Raw genomic sequence first — 19,594 nt, 5'->3', positions numbered from 1 at the left:
CGACGCCATTGCAATTTTTTTAATGCAAACATTTGAGCGTTGAGCAGTCTACTTTCACTTTGATATGTTTTTTTTTAAGCTCTATGAAGCAATGGCCTTAATATCATTTTGTTTAAAAGCCACATACACCAGGTTACATTACACATATTATAATATAACTAATAGACCGTATTACCTAGTTAGGTAAGATTATATATACGATTGTTTTGCGCATAAAAAGGTTGCATAGTTAATAATATTTTTTTATAGCTTTTAATCTCAGATATTACATAAAAAACCTTTTACAGATGAAATATTAGGTTCTTACATATGAAATTGGCGTTTTGTATGGGAGGAACAAAAAGTCGAATATTTTTAAATATAATATATTTAATTAATCAAAGTATGAACCATTGTTTTCTATGCACTTTTGCCATATCTTAGGTAGTTCATTGATCCCTTTACAAAAAAAACCAGTCGGACGGGAATCAATAAAATCTGTGAAGGCGATTTGGACTGCCCCATCAGAGTTAAATTTTTTCCCTTGCAAGAAGTTGTCCAAATTTCGACAAAAATGGTAATCTGTTGGAGCAAGGTCCGGGGAGTACGGAGGATGTCTCAGACATTCCAATTGAAGCTCTTCTAATTTGGTAACCGTCTGTTGTGCAGTGTGTGGTCTAGCGTTGTCGTGAAGTAGCAGTGGCATGGAGCGATTGACCAGCCTAGGTTGTTTAGCCGCTAGCTTTACCATCATAGTTTACAATTGCTGACAATAGACATCAGCCCTAATAGTCTGGCCAGATTTGAGAAAACTGCAATGAACAATACCGGCACTAGTCCACCAAACGCTTACAAGTAACTTTTTTGGGGTTAATTTTCGCTTGGGGCAGGATTTGGCTGGCTGGCCAGGATCCAACCATTGCGCTGAGCGCTTCCGATTATCGTAAAGAATCAATTTTTCATCACAGGTTTTCGGTTTAAAATACCTTCATTATTGTGCCGGTTCAGTAACGTTACGCAGCAGTCGACGCGCGTTTGCCGGTTTGCTTCAGTAAATTCGTGAGGTTTCAAGCTTTTTAATCTTCCCAATTTGTTTCAAGTGAATTAAAACAGTTTTATCACTAACACCGCAGCCTGCAGCTAACTCGGACGCGATTTGCGATGGATACGCTTCCACAATAGCCTTCAATACTTCATTATCAACTTGGGTCTCAGGCCGTCCACGGGGCTTGTTCTGCAGGTCGAAATTTCCAGAACGAAAACGTTGGAACCAAAAACGAACTGTGTTTTCTTTTGCAACATGACCGCCATACACATCATTCACCCTTCGAGTCGTTTCCGCAGCACTAGTGCCACGGCGGAACTCGTACTCGTAAATAATGCGATACTTTAAGTTTTCCATTTTGTAAAATGAGTGACGCAAACAGAAAAAAACAGAAGAAAAAAACAAATGAATGACGGTCATCGAAGCACAAATACATGAGTAATAACATAGCTGTACAAATTTGAATTTGGAATTCCTTACCAAAGAGGAGAACATCGGGATTAAAGTGGCCAGTACGAAATACGCCAATTTCATATGTGAGGACCTAATATCATTTCGGGAATGTCTTTCGATATGGGTACATATTCTGTTTACACAAATTGAATGTATAAACAAAATTGAACGATGTGAGACTCGAACCCGCGAGCTCTCGCGTTCGGTGCGAGTGCTCTTCCACTGAGCCAACCGTTCGAGTGACGTATCGTTCCTAATTATTGATATGTCTTGCTCAACTTTCAGGCTGTGGCTTCATGTGGCTGAGAGTTGAAGTGAGGGTTATTACTTTAAAAAATAACAAATTATTTATATTCCGTTTATTTTTATAGAAATGCTTCTTCGGTTTTGATACCAAAACACTAGCCAAAAATCTATTTATCTATTTATTTATTTATCGACTATTTTTGTTGTGAGAATATGAATTAGGATTCCACTCAATATATTATGTGGCCCGCTTACATCTGTGGCGGTAGCTATATTTATATAGCTACATTGTAATTATTGTTTTATTTTTTTTTATTATATGCCCCCACAAGATGAACCGATAATCTGGTCAAAATCACCAGAATAGTTTGGATGAAGGCAGCGCAGGACCGATCGTTATGGAGATCTATGGGGGAGGCCTTTGTCCAGCAATGGACGTCTTCCGACTAAAAAAATGATGATGATGAAGAATTTTTATATCTTAAACATATACCCCCTTTTTCATAATTATCCCCTAAATTAAAACAGCTGCTACAGAGTGTTATTTCTCATTCTGACTTAGGTCAATAGAAGAAGACAGAGTGAGAATTAGCAATGCTTTAAGTTAGAAGACTATAATGAAAAAGGGGGATATAATATCATTTGATTCTATTTAATTAAATTTGATTCCATTATATTTTGCCTTAACCTTTTAATCCCATTAAGGCTGCGAGTATCTGATTTTTTTTTTCTTAACCAACTAATCCGCAGATCTCAAAATAACAAATAAAAATAAATGTTGAGCGTAATACGCTGAATAGTCACACCTTTGGCAGAAAAAACAATTTCTGCGTGGTAATGCCGGGAGAAAACTTTTAAACTTTTTGCCTTTCGCCCTTCTGCCTGATTTGTGTTCTGATGCGGCCCGACGTAATGCAAGGAGCCCGCGGCCACACAACCTTTGTGGTGGAAAATTAACCGAAATCCGATTTATTCGGTTTTATTGTGAATTAACGATGTGCGAACGTCTGTGTGGGCCCTTTATAACTTTTGACAAGTTATTAAATGCGTTATAGTTTTTTTCTCAAACATGCTAGGAAATTTGAGCATTATTTTGACAACCTTGGTCGAGATAAATCAGAATTGCTGTACTGGCCTAATACATGCGAGCAACTGCAGCTGGCATAACTTGTATGAAAATCTATATTTTTCGTGGCTAGAGGACAAATAAATTACATAGTAAACTCGTACCTGTCGTATAATTAAAAAATGGAACGATCTTTTATTCCGACACATGGCAACCAAGAAGGTAACTTATCAAAGGTTTTATTTAAATTTCGAACTGGCTTGCATACAGAAAGCTGTTTATTGAAAAAATATTTACTAAAGTGTAAATTTTTTCCGTAAAAAATATTATTATTCGTTGTTCGTCATTCATTTAAAAGTAAATTGTATTTGACAAAATGTGTTCAAGTGAAGGCAACGAGTGTTATGAACTAACTTAAACGTCACATGAAAATTAAGAGGCGGCAAGAGACGCTTAGTTTTAATATCTGCGTCTTATTTGGGAAAAGTACCTACCTACTAGACATGCCATGGTAACAACTAGGTAATGATGGACCTACGTAATATGGTTACCTCGGCTTCGCTTCGGCCCATACATATTCGTGGACCAATGCCTCTTTTGCTAGCCAATGCAGTAATGTACTAGGTATATCTGCGGCAACCAAAGCAGAAGTTTGATAACCAAAAATCTATTCTTGTTTGAACAGTTTGCAACTTTAGGTTCAAACTTTTTTTGTATGTGAGTACAAATTACATAAGTGTCAATTTATAATTATTTTTCTTATCTAAGTCGGATCTGCAATCAGTCGCAAGACTATAAGCGGGTATGACGTTTAGACGACGAGATTAGTGTCTCATCTGCCTTCCTATAACACATCCTTCCTTTCAGCCTTTTCATCGCTCTGGGACGGATTTGGAGATCATTAGGTATTTGGGTGAACCGAGAGGCGATCAGCGTATTTCCTTTTGAATTTATCAATTTCCGACTGAACACTGGGAACGCCATATTGATGGATCTCGTCATTTCTGGGAAACCATGGGGCACTTGTCATCACAACGTCACGTACCATCGTACGCAGGATGTTGTTTTGCACACGTTGAATGAGGATCATGGTGCTTTTGCTGGCAGAGCCCCACAGTGGAATTCCGTAGGTCCAGATGGGCTAGGTAAATAATTGATAGAATGTGCGAGAGAGTTAAATAGAACTTGCGTTCATATGTTGTCTCTTTCTATAATTCGTATAAATGCATTGACGGCACAGTCTCTAAGTCGTATCTTTCTGTATAAAGTGGTCGTTCTACATTTTTTTGCGGGAATTTCTCAGTAAATTTTTATATTTATGTAGGTAACTATGCCACAGATCTACAGAAAAGAGACGCAATTTTTTTGTTTGTAAACAATAGTCATAACGTTGCAGGAATTGCTCAGTACATTCTGTTTGCTATATATGTATATATCTACAGAAAAGGGACACAGTCGCATTTGCACTTTCTAGATATATATAATGATGCATGGTTCTTGTCTGGTTCTGCGTAGGCCATCTAAAATTGTATAATATTATATTAAGTAAAAGGCATAAAAGGCATTTATTTTCTCAAAATTTATTCCTTTAGAATTCTTTTTGATGTCATTACTAATATACTAGATACTACTACCGCTTCGGAAACAAGTGGCGCTCTGAGAGAGAAGAAGCGGAGCAAGAAACTCTCCCAGCATTCTTTTTTTGCGCTCTTTTCAATAAAAATATACAATATTGTACAGTCATTTCTATCGCTATAAAATAATCACAATAGCTAGCCCAGCTGTCCAATCATTTAGATATTCAGCTGTGGAGTAATAGGATTTACGACAGAGCCATTTTTTTATAAAACATTTAAATTTATTTATAGATAATGCCTGAACAGTGGCTGGGGCTTTATTCTAAAAGTGTATACATTAAAGCTATTATGTATCTTATGAAGCCTACTAGAATTAGTTACAAGCAATCCCTTGTTTCTAGTGTTATTATATTAAGTAGGCTAAGTTGTTGTTGGTTGTTAGAATTTCTTATCAGTTCTTCTCCCCGTGTCAAAACCCACTTACGAACTGATATAGCTTCATAACGATTACCAATTGTTGTTGCAATATGTTAAGTTATTGTCACTCCCTATGGTAAATTAATGTATTTATTACAGTTCTTGTGACAAATACATAAAGATGCAAAATTTCGTGATGTTACCAACATCGTTAAATAGTTGGTAAGCACACTCATAGCGACCCCTGCATGTTATCTTAGGCTTGTTTGTATTTGCCGGCGCCATTTTGACGCGACATATTCGTTCGATTTTCAAAATCAGCCATTTTGACGATGTTTTTAGTTCAACTATTCCGGTTCTATTACACTGCGGGTTACTATACTAGTTTAAAAAAAGGTTTTCTGTTGTCTGTTCCCAATAAACTTTAAACTATTAAGCTGATTAAAATAGGATTCTCACTCAAAGACGGAGTGACTCAGGAGAATGGTTTCAGACATCTTGTATATAAAAATTTCCGATTTCAATAAAATTCAGTCCACTGTTTGCAGTTTGATCCGACATTGGAGATATGATAGTTTTTATATCTATATGTTTATATGTTTTGAATTTCAAATATTATATCTGTATGATAATTAAATGAGAAAAAAATTTGACGCACGGTTTGACAGTTCTGCTCTGACATTAATTGATAACAAAAATAAGGAAAATCGAAATAACTATGGTAATGACTGAATTTCTACAAAATTCTAAATTAACAAACAAATATTTTAAATTTTTATATGGAATTTTGTAAGCATTTATATGCATATTTATGTTTAGTTGAAGGGAAGTGGATCGGCCACCATCTGGTAAGATATAAGTTTCATTGACTTAATAATTTCAATAACTACGTCGCCATTCAAACCGAAATAATAACGCTTGCAAATTTCTGTTTCAGGGCTGAAAATCGCCGTCATCCGGCCGACGTACGACTCTTCTTCTTCATCCTCGCACTATCCCATTTTAGTTGGGGTCGGCTCTCCTAATCAGTCTTCGCAAGGACGTTCTGTCCTGGGTCGTCTGTGAATCTGTTTGGGCTTTTTGTCTATTACTGATTTCTATCTTATCCGGGGTCTTCCGTGTCCTCTTAGTCCGGTGTTAATATCAAGCACTCTCTTGGTCATATGGTCCGTCCAACGTACGACTGAGTTGAAATATTAACTAGAAATTAACTAATAGATTTAGATAATTTATATGTCTAGATAGAGTCTAATCTCTTGCTGTTAGACAATCGGTAAAAACAGGCCAGAAAAATTAGATTAGTGTGCGTGACAAGCTACGTCCTACACTCGAGATTTGTATGACACTTTTTGTCACTGTGTGTGATAATTGCTCAAAATAGAGGTTAAACTCATTTTTTTTTGACGTTTTCACACCTGTCATAGTCTATCTAGACGTATAAATGATCTAAGCTTATAGGTAGGTATAGGTATATATAGTGAATACTCTGGGAAAAATAAACAGAGTTACACTTCGATGGGTTCCAGGCAGGGTTGCCAACTCTATCTCGGTCAATAATAGTAGTTCTAAAATTGTTACCCACAAAAAATAGTAGATACGCAGAGATGAAAAAAATATAGAAGTTCCAATATAGAGTCCTACTTTATTTCTTAAAAGAAGAGTTTTTGCTACCTTAAGCGTTTATTAATAAATTTTATTTTTTTAAGAATTCTTCATAGCTATTATTGTAATTTAAATTACAAAATACCATTATGTAGCACATCTTCAATTATTTTTAACTGGCTCTATTGCGCTCATCTCGCCATTGTTATATTACAGAAAATATACACGCTGTATACGCGGATATTGCCTGAATTGAAAGAAGATTAGAGAGAAGAAGATATTATTTAGTAGTGGTGTCTAGTAGTGCCACTATTATTACTATGAATGTTAATCATTTTAGAAATAGAAAATCTTCAAAATTTTGGGTAAACGGTACCTATTTCTGCCGTGAAGCAGTAATCTGTAAGCAATACTGTGTTTCAGTTTAAACAGCGCCGTAGCTAGTGAAATTACTGGACAAATGAGACTTAACATCTTATGTCTCAAGGTGACGAACTACCGCTCAGAACTTTTGTGGTTTTTCAAGAATCCTGAGCGGCACTGCATTGTTATGGGCAGGGCGTATCAATTGCCATCAGCTGAACGTAATGTTCGCCTCGTCCCTTATTTTCATTTAAAAAAAGTCGGGGCATCTAGTGGGATGCTATATTCATTTTATAGAATGGTTGGCAACACTATTTCCAGAACATGCCATTGAAGGCAGTCTTGTTAAATCATAGATACGTCATTTTCACAAGAGTGAATTAAACTCTGGAGCAACACTTCGGGCTTAACCCATTCCAAAACCCTAATAAAAACCTTCAACAAAAAGCCTGTTATTTGAATCCATAAATCTTATTGTTTGAACATTATAGATATAATTTGATTTTGGTTTTATTAACTTTTTTTTTAGTTTGTTAAGTTAAGAATTTTGTTTTTCTTTTGTATTTTTAATGTACTTAGATTATAATGGGGCTGACATGTACATACGTATAAAAACCCCTAAATCAATAAAGAAAAAAAGAAGCCTGTTAGGTCTCAGAGATCGCAGAGCGAGTAGATTCAGTAATACTGATGAAACCCCGATACAGATGCTCTCTGAATGTGGTCCTTTAATGTGTAAACGTAGCATCTCTTTGAGAAGTTCAACTCTTCAACCACTTGAGATACGTCAGCTCACTGCAAAAGATATAGTCAAAGTCAAAGTCAAAGTCAAAGTCAAAATATCTTTATTCATTGAAATCATATTTGATCATTTTGAATCGTCAATTTAAGGTTTCTTATAATAATAAGAGCTACATAATGTGGTTTGTAAAAATAATACATATACTTATATACTAGAAAATTATAATGAACATTTGTTTTATTAAGACAGAGTTCATTCCCAAGCATTTTTATCATCTAAGTAATCCGTTATTTTATAGTAAGCTTTTTTATAAAGTTTCCCTTTAATTTAATTTTAAATTTGTTTATTGTCAGATTAAGCATATCACTTGGGAGCTTGTTATAAAAGCGTAACTATATATTTATGAAAAGAATCGATCTTATTAGTGAGATATAGTTAACAGTGGCTAATCACAATAGATCACATTGGTCACAGTTAAACCGGGCTGCACTGAACTGAACTAAAGCCACTTTACAAACCATAACTATACTACAATACCTATAGGTATATCATGGAATACCTGTGTCGACGCCAGACTTCCTATCGTCGACTGAATTAAATTAAATTTTATTATATATATATATCGAGTCATACACCTAAACCTATCAAACAATTACTCTAATATTACTCCATTTACCTACTCTGTCAATCATACTTCATCCTTCATCTATCTGTCAAATACAACATTCATTCATTCACTCTTCTACTTCAACTAATTGCACACGACACCTCAACTACACAAGAACTATTTTATCTAATCCTGTTCAGACTAAAGATAAATCTTTAAGAAGATATCAATCTTTCTTTTGTTCATCGCGAACAACCTGTAACTTAAAAATCACACACTCGAAAACACTCAATCTTATAGTTAGGTATCTAGTAGTAAGTAATTTTTAAAACTGTAAAGGCTAACATAGTTTGCGGATATTTAGATGTAGGTACTATTTGTAACCATTATCTTTTTATAACATTTATAAATCTTAAACAAAATCAATTTAGGTAGGTAGATATGCTGTGAAAGTAATCTGTAAATCCTCAAGCAGACAGAAAACCAGCTTATAAGAAAATATAATAAAGTTTCCTAGATACTCAACCCACCTACAGTTTCGATAATCTATGCTAATATTATAAAGAGGAAAGATTTGATTGTTTGTTTGTTTGTATTGAATAGGCTCCGCAACTACTGAACCGATTTGAATAATTCTTTCACTGTTGGGAAGCTACATTAACCCCGAATGTTATAGAGTGCATTACATTTTCAAAGAAATTAGGGATCCCTACTATAAGTCCAATAATGTAACCCAAGATGTAAAAATATGTACGCGAACGACGTCGGGGGTATTAGCTAGTATAAGATAATTTAAGGAAGTAAGTACTTAGATAGACACAACTTTTTCAGATACACATAGTATTAGCCAATGATAAAATATTATGATTTTAAATTAACACTCACAACCAGTTACGATACCTGTCATATAAAAATATATTATTTTTATAAAACATAGACTGTTGCAAAATAACTTAAAAATATTTGTCTCTTAAAATATCCAAAATAATGTGTACGTCCCTGTTTCTCAACGCTTGGAAGCGATCGATACAAATCACTACACTAAAATAGGAACTAAAATCAATGGTATGTCATCTCCTTACCCTCTAACACCACCGTCTGTCACTCCAGAGTCCAAATTGTCAACGCTATAGGCGTACCTACTATCTCCCCCGACCAATCAGATCGCAAGGATTTACAAACAGGACACCTTGATTTGCCATTGGCTTAAACAGAAACCTGATATCCTGTGATCCTTGAAACGTTGTATATATAGATATCTCGTTCGTGTTAATGATTTTCCGTCGTGTCGTCTCGTTCTTGATACAAGGATGGTGTAGTAATATTTATTGTTGAGTTGCAATATTTTAATTGCGACAAATAGGTTATATCTCAAATCAAATTGTAGGTATTAAAAATATCCTGCAATTGCTTTAGCGAAGGTGTATAATATGTTGTGTGGCGAAGAGCATCAGATGAAGTACCTACCTAATGAATGAAAAAGACATAAAGGCTTTTATTTTCTCAAAATTGATTCCCTTAGAATTCTTTTTGCACTGCACAACTCTCTGCACAACAACTGGTTAAATCCTTAAAAGAAAAAAAAACAATTAGGTAGGTACCTACCTACTAATTATCACGTAGTCTTTTTTACAATATTCAATAGTATATTAAGTATGACAAAAAGTATACCTAATATACTAGTCAAAACAAAATAAGGGCCACCTGATTTTTTTGGCCTCGCTAGCGATAATTTATTTTTTATGCATTCTCAAGTAGCTGATACTTTATTGTGGTGTTACCTTATTTGTTTACACACTTTTTTGAGCATTCCACCCGCATAATTGTTTAAAGTGGATAGTTTTAGATAATTTATTGCAGCCACTTGATTCTACCCGATTTTAAGACGGATTTCAACTCAGTCAAATTGACGATTCTCTCAGGAACATTGTAAGTTTCGTTTGATTAGTGGCTGAATTAACATTTTAAAATAGTTATGCCGAGAATTCGAAGTCATATGGACTTGCCAACCGTAACTAGGGCCGTAACATTGCTTCTAGAAGGCCATACGCCGCGTTCTGTGGCGTTGCAGCTGGGTTTTTCCCGGCGAGCGATCCAGAATGCTTGGAATCGTTTTCAACTGGGAGACTAACCGGGAGACGAGGATCTGGCAGAGTTCGAGCAACTACAGCACAGGAGGACCGCAACGTGCGCTTGACTGCGCGTAGAGAACGCTGTATAACAGCCCGTTCGTTACAAAACCGTTTGCAGCAGGCGACCGGTACACGTGTTAGTGATCAAACTATTAGAAATCGTTTGCACGAAGACCAGCAGTTCTCCAGGAGACGTGTAGTGCGGATACCATTAACAAGTGCTCATCGTGCAAACCGATTATCTTTCGCAAGGCAGTATCTGGCGTGGGATATGAATGATTGGAGGACTGTATTGTTTACGGATCAGTGCAAAGTTAAATTTTTTAGTGATGACCGTCGCATTAGGGTCTGGAGGCGTGAAGGTGAGCGATTTTCGGATGCTTGCATCCATGAAAGTGACAGATTTGGGGGCCCCAATGTTGTGGTATGGGGAGGAATCTCTATGTCAGGCAGAACCGAGCTGGTAGTTCTAAACGAAGGCACAATAACAGCTCAACGTTACATCGAGGAGGTCATAAGACCCCATTTGGTCTCATATGCACATAGAATCGGCGCAAGATTCCATCTGATGCACGATAATGCTCGCGCTCATACAGCTAGGGCCACCAGAGAAGCCCTAGAGGAGGCTGGTATACAGGTGTTGGCCTGGCCTGCAAACAATCCGGATCTAAATCCCATTAAACACATGTGGAATTTACTGAAATGCAGTGTTCGAAGCACAAACCAACCCGTGCACAATGAAAGACAGCTAATAAACGTTCTGAAATCAAGTTGGGAACAAAATTCCTCAAGAAACAGTGGTTCACCTGGTGGAGAATGTACCTTCTAGGCTTCAAGAGTGCATTAGTATCGAGGACGGCATACTAGATATTGAGGAAAGTCATAAATCAAGAAACATTTAATGTTTTTTTTTTTTCAGAATATTTTTCCTCACTAATTATTTTTGCAAAAATGTCAATTTTTAGAAAAAGTGGAGAAAATTCCTTTTTTTACTGGAATGTATCATTATTTTATGCTTTCTACAATAAAAATCAATCAATTTATCCAATTGAAACATTGATCAACCTTTATACCTCAAGAATTCATGAGAATACTGTAAAAACGTGGTGGCCCTTATTTTGTTTTGACTAGTATATATTAACCATCATTAACCATTACCTAATCATAACATCACAAAGTCAAATAGGTAGTTTTCCAATTACAGAGCATAATGCGACTCGGTGCCGCACAATGCCGAATTGTGCTGATGCTTAATTGGAACATGAATTAGTTTTAAAATGCACCAACAGAGTGCGTGTATACTAAATTCAGTGTTGAAAAAATATATATATTATTTGAATATAGATATTCATAGAGCTAGCAATCTAATAAGAAAATAAGATGTTGTCGTCTTCATTTTGATAAATATGTTCATTTCCACGAAAACATTTAGGATATCTGCTTCATTACAAATAATTCGATCAAGCCATTGCAAAAGTAGGTACTTACTATATTTCTGTTCAATAAATTTGTTATTTGTGTATACCTACTTTAGAATTCTAAAATGAAATTGTATTCACATTTTAAATGTGGTATATAAAATTGAAAAGTCAATATTTGTACCTTCATTAGTTTTAGTTTTATTTATTTAGAGGTAGCAAGACCATCAGCTCAAACCAAAATACAATAAACGCAGAATATTTAAATCATTTTTCGGTAAATTTGTACCATTATCCATACTTACATTTTTTTAACACAGTCTGAATTAAGTTTTATTATCTTCTTATTTCTAAAAAACTACAACGAAACGAAATCTTTCAAAATTTTTTCAACAAGAAACAATATTACTACCGATAGTAAATAAAATTTGGATCAATGCCTACTTATAGAAAAACACACGTTAATTTTCTGCCACTGAGTTGGCATCTATTCTACGCATCACGCGAAATCAGTACTTTTGAGAGTTCTCGATTGTGCAAAGCGTTCCTGTAGTTGGAACACTCAACGTTGAGCATTATGCCGCATAATGCGCTCTAGTGCTGTAATTGGAATACAGTCATAAACTTTATTCAATTATTATTCAACTAAGGGCTTTTGAATTGTCACAATAAAAATTTCTTTCAAATTACTGAGTCTACCATAGTATGTTCGGAAAAAGTAGAGCTCACGAGAAGAACATAGAAGAAACTCAACGACCACCTCTTAAATCAATAGAGTATTTAACAATGGCTGTAATATACATAACAAATTAGTTTGTCAGGTCTCAGAGGATCAACACACTTAACATCCATATCTATACGGCCGTTCCCAATATTCAGTCTATCTCTTACTTAAGATAAAAATCTTAACTATCGTTGACTTTTCTGTCTCAATAAACTTATCGACGGTAACTCACCTTATCCGTACACGCTGTCTGTCAATGGGACGACGTATACCGTACCAGCGATAGAAGTTTGTATGGAAATTGCAATTCACGCGTCCCTAAGGCGATATGAATGACTTACCGGGTATATTGGGACAGCTTCAGATTATTGACAGCTAAATACTGACAGTAGAAGGTAGTAATTTATCACTATCTGTAGATAGTATATTGGGAACGGCCGTTAAACTATAGGCAGGCAAGAAGTAATTTTACTGTCCCTACAATTTTACTGGGTAACTAGATACTTATATAGCGACATTTTTTATGACAATAAGGGACGAGACGAGAAGGACGTTCAGCCGATGGTAATTGATACGCCCTGCCCATTACAATGTAGTGCCGCTCAGGTTTCTTAAAAATCCCAAACATTCTGATCGGCACTACAATTGCACTCGTCATCTTGAGACATAAGATGTTAAGTCTCATTTGGCCAGTAATTTCACTAGCTACAGCGTTCTTCAGACCGAAACACAGTAATGTAATAAATATGGATGTAAGCACATTGCTTACACAACGTCAGTAGGTATAATAAAACATGCCCGACGGAAGTATTATGAAAAATTACTTAATAAATAGCTCTCCTGTAAAATGGCCCAAAATTAACTTTCTAAGTAATTGCCATCTGTTGTCTGGTGATAGATAGCAACTTCTAGACCGTTGCTAGAAGCGAAAGTTGTCGGAGTTGATTGAATAACCTCTTGGGTTCCATTTCGCAATCGTTTTACACTTAGTTTCTTTATAGTTTCATAGATGGCACTTTTGTAGTATTGAGATCCTAAAACTTATAGGTAACAATCTTTTAGTTTGATTTGATATATTAATTTACTAATAATGTAGGAATAAAGTACAATAATAAATTATTATCTTTATTTATAAACTAAAAACGAATTTAATATGTGCAGCGTGACTTGTAACAGATAGACTATAGAGTATAACTCCATGTACTCTGTGGTAGCTGTCTACGTTTAAGTAGCGTTAGAAAGTGACATTACAATGCGACGTGTTGTCGGTTTTCTTGTGACATTTTGACTTATTAGAGCGAAATTGCTGCGCTGGAAGTGGGAATTGTTTGTAAGATTTCACTTTTAGATACGTGTCAATTGGGTTTGAACGCGTTAAGGCTTATAAAGCCTTTAAATTTATAATAATTGTAAGTATTACTCTGATTTTATATTATATTTGTGTCCTAGTGTAAATGTGATATATCTTTGTAAGTAATGATCAAGCATGAGATAGTCTAAGCATTCGTTGCATACCTACATTATTTTGTTAAAACCCAAGTTTTTCGGATGTTTCTATTGGCATTTAACAGAAATCAATTAAAAAAATATATTGTGCCTTAATAACTGAGTACTTACATATTATATATTATTAACTCTAGTTCTACTCCAAAAAAATATCGTTAATATGCGGTATTTTCGAGAATTATCAGACAGCTGTTTCCACGTCTGCTGTTTAAGTATTGTTTTTATATTTACAGTACCTAAACACGTAAATTGTATGTACTCTGACATTTGTTAGTTACGGTATTAATTGTATAGAACATTCCGAATATTTTACGGTTCGAATCGATGTAATCAATTTACCCACGTTAGATCCGGGACAAACAAAGTAATGAAATAGTTTTAGAAAGTGAAAATACTTGTCGATCACTAATTGTCAGCTATTATTGAATAAAACGACTTACTACGTAATTATAGTTAACTTTAAAATAGCTTTATAAGTCAAACATCAACTTAAAATTAAGACTTGACTAATTTAGTTTTGAATATTAATTTATCTATTCTGCTCACAATTTCTAACGCTTGATACCAGTGGTTGTTGAGCTTGTATAGTACATCTCAACAATTCTTGCATAAAGGTTGTTTCATTAAATTGTTATGTAAAATGTGAAAATTTTATCAATTTGTCAAAACCCTTATTGTATAATCAAAGGAATATATATATTTTTTAATTCTATAGTTGTTATCAAAACATGTTAACACAATATGTATCTCTTTTTTCCCATTTTAATTAATTTAATTACCAACTTGTAGTATTCATTGTTTTGTTAAAAACTGACAACACTGTTGTTTCTTTTCTGGTGTTTATCATGAAAGGATGTGATTAAGCCTTCATGCTTGTTTATCCAAGTCCATATTCTATTTGATTCTACAACTCAAGGTGGTGTTTTTAATGTTAACAAGTCTTTAAATCTCTTGATCTAAGACTGCATTAATATTTGAATATCAATTACCATTCAAGAATCAACAGAAACCATGCAAATCTTAGTTTACCAGATATTATAGTGAAAGTATAGTATTACTACCCAATTACTAATAATACTAATACACAATTTCTACTACCCTCTTGTCGGACATTCATCTAAGAGTTCCCAATTTTTCTTCTACTTTTACTACTACTTTTATTCTGTGATAGTAATGTATCCTTCCATAACCCTATCTATAGAATTTGTTGTCAATACAATGCCCTACTACTCAAAAATAGTGAATTGTAAGGGGAAATTTAGTTTGTATTCCTTAATTAGTGTAAGAAAAATCCCTACATATACTATACCCTAACCATAATTATTCATGTGTATTTGTCCAAATATATATTTTCTCTTTTTTTTTTAAAGACAGTTTTAAAATTGCTATTATTATTGTATTTAAATAGTTATTCATTTCTGCTCTGCTCATGCTCTGTACACATGGAGTTGCAGTCTATCTTGTGTTTAGTTAATAAATTTCTTGTTAATTATGTATTTGTTGTGTGAACCTATTAAATAAATAAATTACTCTTGAATGATATAGTAAACCAAGGATCTAACCATTACTTTATAGTTAATTAAATTGCCAAGTATTATGAGGACATAATGATAATTAGAACTTAATATTTATCTAACTGCTAATTCATTTATTTCAGGACAAATATAAATAAAACAAGAAAATGGCGCCGAAGCAGAGAATGCGTATTGCCAATGAGATCGCCAGCAAAAACATCACACAGAGGGGCAATGTTCCAAAAACAACAAAGGTATTTTTTTTATTAGATTTGATGACGGACAAGCCAAAGCCCATCAGGATTGTTATCATTAATCTCAGTTAACACCTATATATCAAAATATAGAAAGTCTCATGTGTAATTTATTACATAAACTCTTGTATTATTATGATAAAAAATTACACTAAACGGGCACCTAATACTATGGAGATTTTTTAAAAATGTAGATTTTGTTGTGAAAATTATAGGACTTACCTTAACACACCCAAAAAAAGTAAAGAATACCAGGCAATCCTGGTACTCTTTTTTTTATTACAGGTGGCATTTAATTTTGATGGAACCTGGAAACAACATTTAGGGCAGGTCTATATTTGTCATCTTTAGATATTTTTTTGTCTTTTATTCAATATGGGTGTAGCAAGTTTTTTCTAGTCCAATATTTTGTTTTTTTTTTTATTGTATTTCCTGATGTTACTGATTCTTTAACATTTGGCATGCCTAGATACTTTGTGTCTCTGTATTTCTAAGAGTCTACAATATACTTTAATTCTTACTTAATTTTGCTACTTCATCATTACTGATTATGTTTGGTATAGGGAATTTTGATCTGTTTTCTGTTTTATTTTATAATGTCAGTCCTCAAAAGACCTCAAATGTGTTTCTTGAATTTATTGTTTGGTAGATATCTAAGTTTTTTTATGAACGATGTGTCAACAAAAACAACATTATCATGTATAAACATTTGTATGAAAATTATGGCTGGTTTGCCACCCTAAATGGTAAACAAATAAAGTTATTTCAAACTGTTATATATTTATGTTGGAAGAAATTGACATTGTATGAATATAAAAGAATTGTAAATAACCTTGAAGATACTGATAATATTAATCACATGCGCACATGTGGCACTGGTAAATCAATAAATATGGTAGCAAGTTGTCATTATTATTTTTATATTTTGTTTCATTGTATAATTTTAAGGTAGGATTATTGGTAGGTGTGCATAGCATCATATTTTTGCTTTATTGTTGAGGTTGTAAACCATTATCCCAGAGATCTTGAAATCTGAAAAGAAAAAATCTGAAACATAATCTTTATATAAAAATATCTAATGTCACATTGTTTGTCCGTGATGATCTCCTAAACTACTGAACCAAATTAATTGAAATTTTTTGAACACTGTGTGCAGTTTGATCCAACTTGAGACATATGTTTGTTTTTCTTTCGATTCAAGACCCTTAATTGTATAGTTTTAAGGTAGGTTTACTCTTGCTGCTATACAACCGATGAAAACAGGCCAGGTTTAATGCTTTAGTGTGTGTGCATTGTTCAAAATAGAGGTCAAATGTCAACCTAAATTTTTTTCGACGTTTTCACATGTGTCACAGTTTATCTAGACATATTGAATAATCTAAGCCCATAATATTTTTTTACTTTCTTCTAAAATTCACTCTAATTAAGATATTATCTTGGTAAATTATCAAGTAAATACAGATTATTATTAGTGGCTATCAAGGACCCACATTTTAGCAACTAATCTCTTGATAAAATGGATAAAACTTGTGTTTAATTAAAACTGTATTGATATTGACGGAGCTCTCGAAATTATCAATGCCTTGAAGTTATATATATTATACTTAAATGTATAACCACCTAAATGATTTTCTGCAAAGTTTTGGTTGATTATTCCTATCCAAATAGAATAATAAAAATACCAAATACATTATTCCTTAATTGGACATAGTTCCTGAAAAACATTCCAAGCCACAAACATCACATTTGAAGGAATTCGTGTTTAAAATTTAATAAATATTAGTGTATTCCATACGTGTGGGTTGGGCTAATGGCAATTAAAGAATGACAGTAGGGCTGCCATTTTTTTTCAGTTTGTTAATATGAATCACATGACCAGTTTTGTGTTCTTAACTAAATTTTGACATGATTGTGGTTTGGAATGTTTTTCTGCAATTACGTACAATTGATGGCTGGATGGACTAGATAGATTTCAGAGCAATATATTGAGAATCATGTATCCCACAGTGTATTAGTAATAAGTACAAATGCCTAGACCTTTGCATTAAAACTGTGTGGCATGAAATAGCCCAAACTGGTCTGAAATACCAGGAGAAACTTACAACCCATGTTAATGAGCTAGCCAAGTCTTTGAGTGGAAAGATTGGTAGTTCACCACACTTAAGATACATGTGACAGGAGTCAAAATTGCTCGTGTTGGTTGGCTATTTTTAACAGCATATCTTACTTTGTGGCTATTGTATTTAACATCTTATATTAACTTTATTTTTTCAGGAAAAGGAAGACCAATACCCTGTGTCACCATGGCTCTTAGCTCTCTTCATATTCGTAGTCTGTGGTTCAGCTGTCTTTCAACTCATCCAATCCATAAGACTTGCTTAAATTGTGATCCCTTACATAGACAATACCCTGCATTTGTGTCATAGACAAAATGGAATAGACATAATATAATATCACAACATTCTAAATTTATATTCAGATAATCCTTGTGACACTTCAAAAAATTTGTAACTTTATGTAATCTATGTACTGTATAGTCTTATACCTTTTCAATTAACGAGAAATAACTATTAGATCTAGATTCTTATATAAGGCTTTTTCTATCACCTTTTTTATTTCTTCATATAGTGAAACGAAGATGATCAAAAACAAATAATATTATATACACTTTTGATTATTATTTTTAATCTTATTCCTTTCTTTTCTGTAAAAAAGGTTCTTGAGTTGAAAATTTAAAAATGAATTTAATTATTAATCGATGAAATTAAAAAATAAATTGTTTATGGTCATCTTAGTTGAGATTCGTAAGTTAAGGAAAAATTACTTTTGACATTATTAATTAGTATATGCCTACTATTTTATATACAGTTATCTTTTATTTCTATAAATACAGGGTGTTGTGTTTTATTCTTTTTAATTAATAAATTAATATACAAATGTCTCATATATTAATGATTTTACATTACATACATTAAAAAAAAATATATGATTTATTTATATACTCAGTTGATATTGAATGCTACCTAATAATAAAAATACCTTGTTTAAAAGTATCCCAAGAGCCGTTTTACTTTGGCACATTGATACGAGATGAATAAGTTTGTCGTACAGCATTTGCTTTGTCTTTTTATATTCACACTATCATCCAAATACCCCATTCCATCAAGTGCAATCTCATAATGTATATTCTTGTATATTGTAAAATTTACAATTAATATTAAGATGTAGCATTTGTTTATTTTCCATTCCTTTTTATTTGTGACCAAACGCACAAGCTGTGCAGTTTCTCGTGCGCTTTAGTTTTTAAATAAAAATATTTTAATATCGGTCCCACTGTTCGAAAATTGTGATGGTGTTATTTTTATTGTAAATGTAATTTATTTGATTAAATACAATATATTTGTCATGTAGTTGTTTTATTTGCAATATTGTTTGGAGCAATTAAATAAGGTGGCTCAGTTGATGATGGCAATATGAAAAAGCACCGTGCGTCTACTATATCGCAGAGGAAACTAAATCTGAAAACTTATCAGTCTTAAGTATAATTGTTGCACAGGTGTAAAGTATACGCGATGGTATTTAATCTCAAAAGCTATTCCCAATTTAAATACAAATTGTTTGGTTTATTATAAAAATAATATATTTCATCAGGGTAAGTCCGGAGTTGTTTTTAATTTGTATCTACACTCAACCAGCGCAATGAAACTGCTGACTGGAGCGGGGTCATAACACTAGAAATAAGGGATTGCTTGTGAGTAATTCTAGTAAGCTTCATAAGATACATAATAGCTTTAAGGGTAAATGTATACACTTCCATAATAAAGTCCCAGCCACTGTTCAGGCATTATCTATAAATAAATTTAAATGTTTTATAAAAAAAATGGCTCTGTCGTAAATCCTATTACTCCACTGCTGAATATCTAAATGATCGGACAGCCTAGACTGTGAT

General features: G+C 33.5%; 1 protein-coding gene and 1 long non-coding RNA gene across 3 annotated transcripts; one reads left to right on the top strand and one right to left on the bottom strand.

Annotated features, from left to right (window-relative positions):
• Positions 1-4,619: 4,619 nt before the first annotated feature.
• On the bottom strand, positions 4,620-9,670 carry LOC126971050 (uncharacterized). The gene is made up of 2 exons (XR_007730803.1): positions 9,565-9,670; positions 4,620-7,543 (listed from the first exon to the last, which is right to left on the bottom strand). It is a non-coding gene; the product is annotated as an uncharacterized LOC126971050 (long non-coding RNA).
• A 3,941-nt stretch (positions 9,671-13,611) lies between these two features.
• LOC126971026 (stress-associated endoplasmic reticulum protein 2) lies at positions 13,612-19,051 on the top strand. 2 transcript variants are annotated; one of them, XM_050817195.1, is made up of 3 exons: positions 13,612-13,780; positions 15,535-15,645; positions 17,920-19,051. In XM_050817195.1, the coding sequence occupies exons 2-3, from the start codon at positions 15,559-15,561 to the stop codon at positions 18,025-18,027; spliced, it is 195 nt and encodes a 64-aa protein (XP_050673152.1). In that variant the 5' UTR covers positions 13,612-13,780; positions 15,535-15,558; the 3' UTR covers positions 18,028-19,051. The 2 variants fall into 2 exon arrangements, with proteins under 2 accessions (XP_050673152.1, XP_050673153.1); XM_050817196.1 differs by lacking the exon at positions 13,612-13,780 and adding an exon at positions 14,269-14,320.
• The last annotated feature ends 543 nt before the right edge of the window (positions 19,052-19,594 follow it).

This window comes from Leptidea sinapis, chromosome 22 (assembly GCF_905404315.1).
Source record: "Leptidea sinapis chromosome 22, ilLepSina1.1, whole genome shotgun sequence".
NCBI lineage: Eukaryota > Metazoa > Arthropoda > Insecta > Lepidoptera > Pieridae > Leptidea > Leptidea sinapis.
The sequence above is the reverse complement of the archived record's forward strand: the minus strand, read 5'-3'. Positions and strand labels throughout refer to the sequence as shown.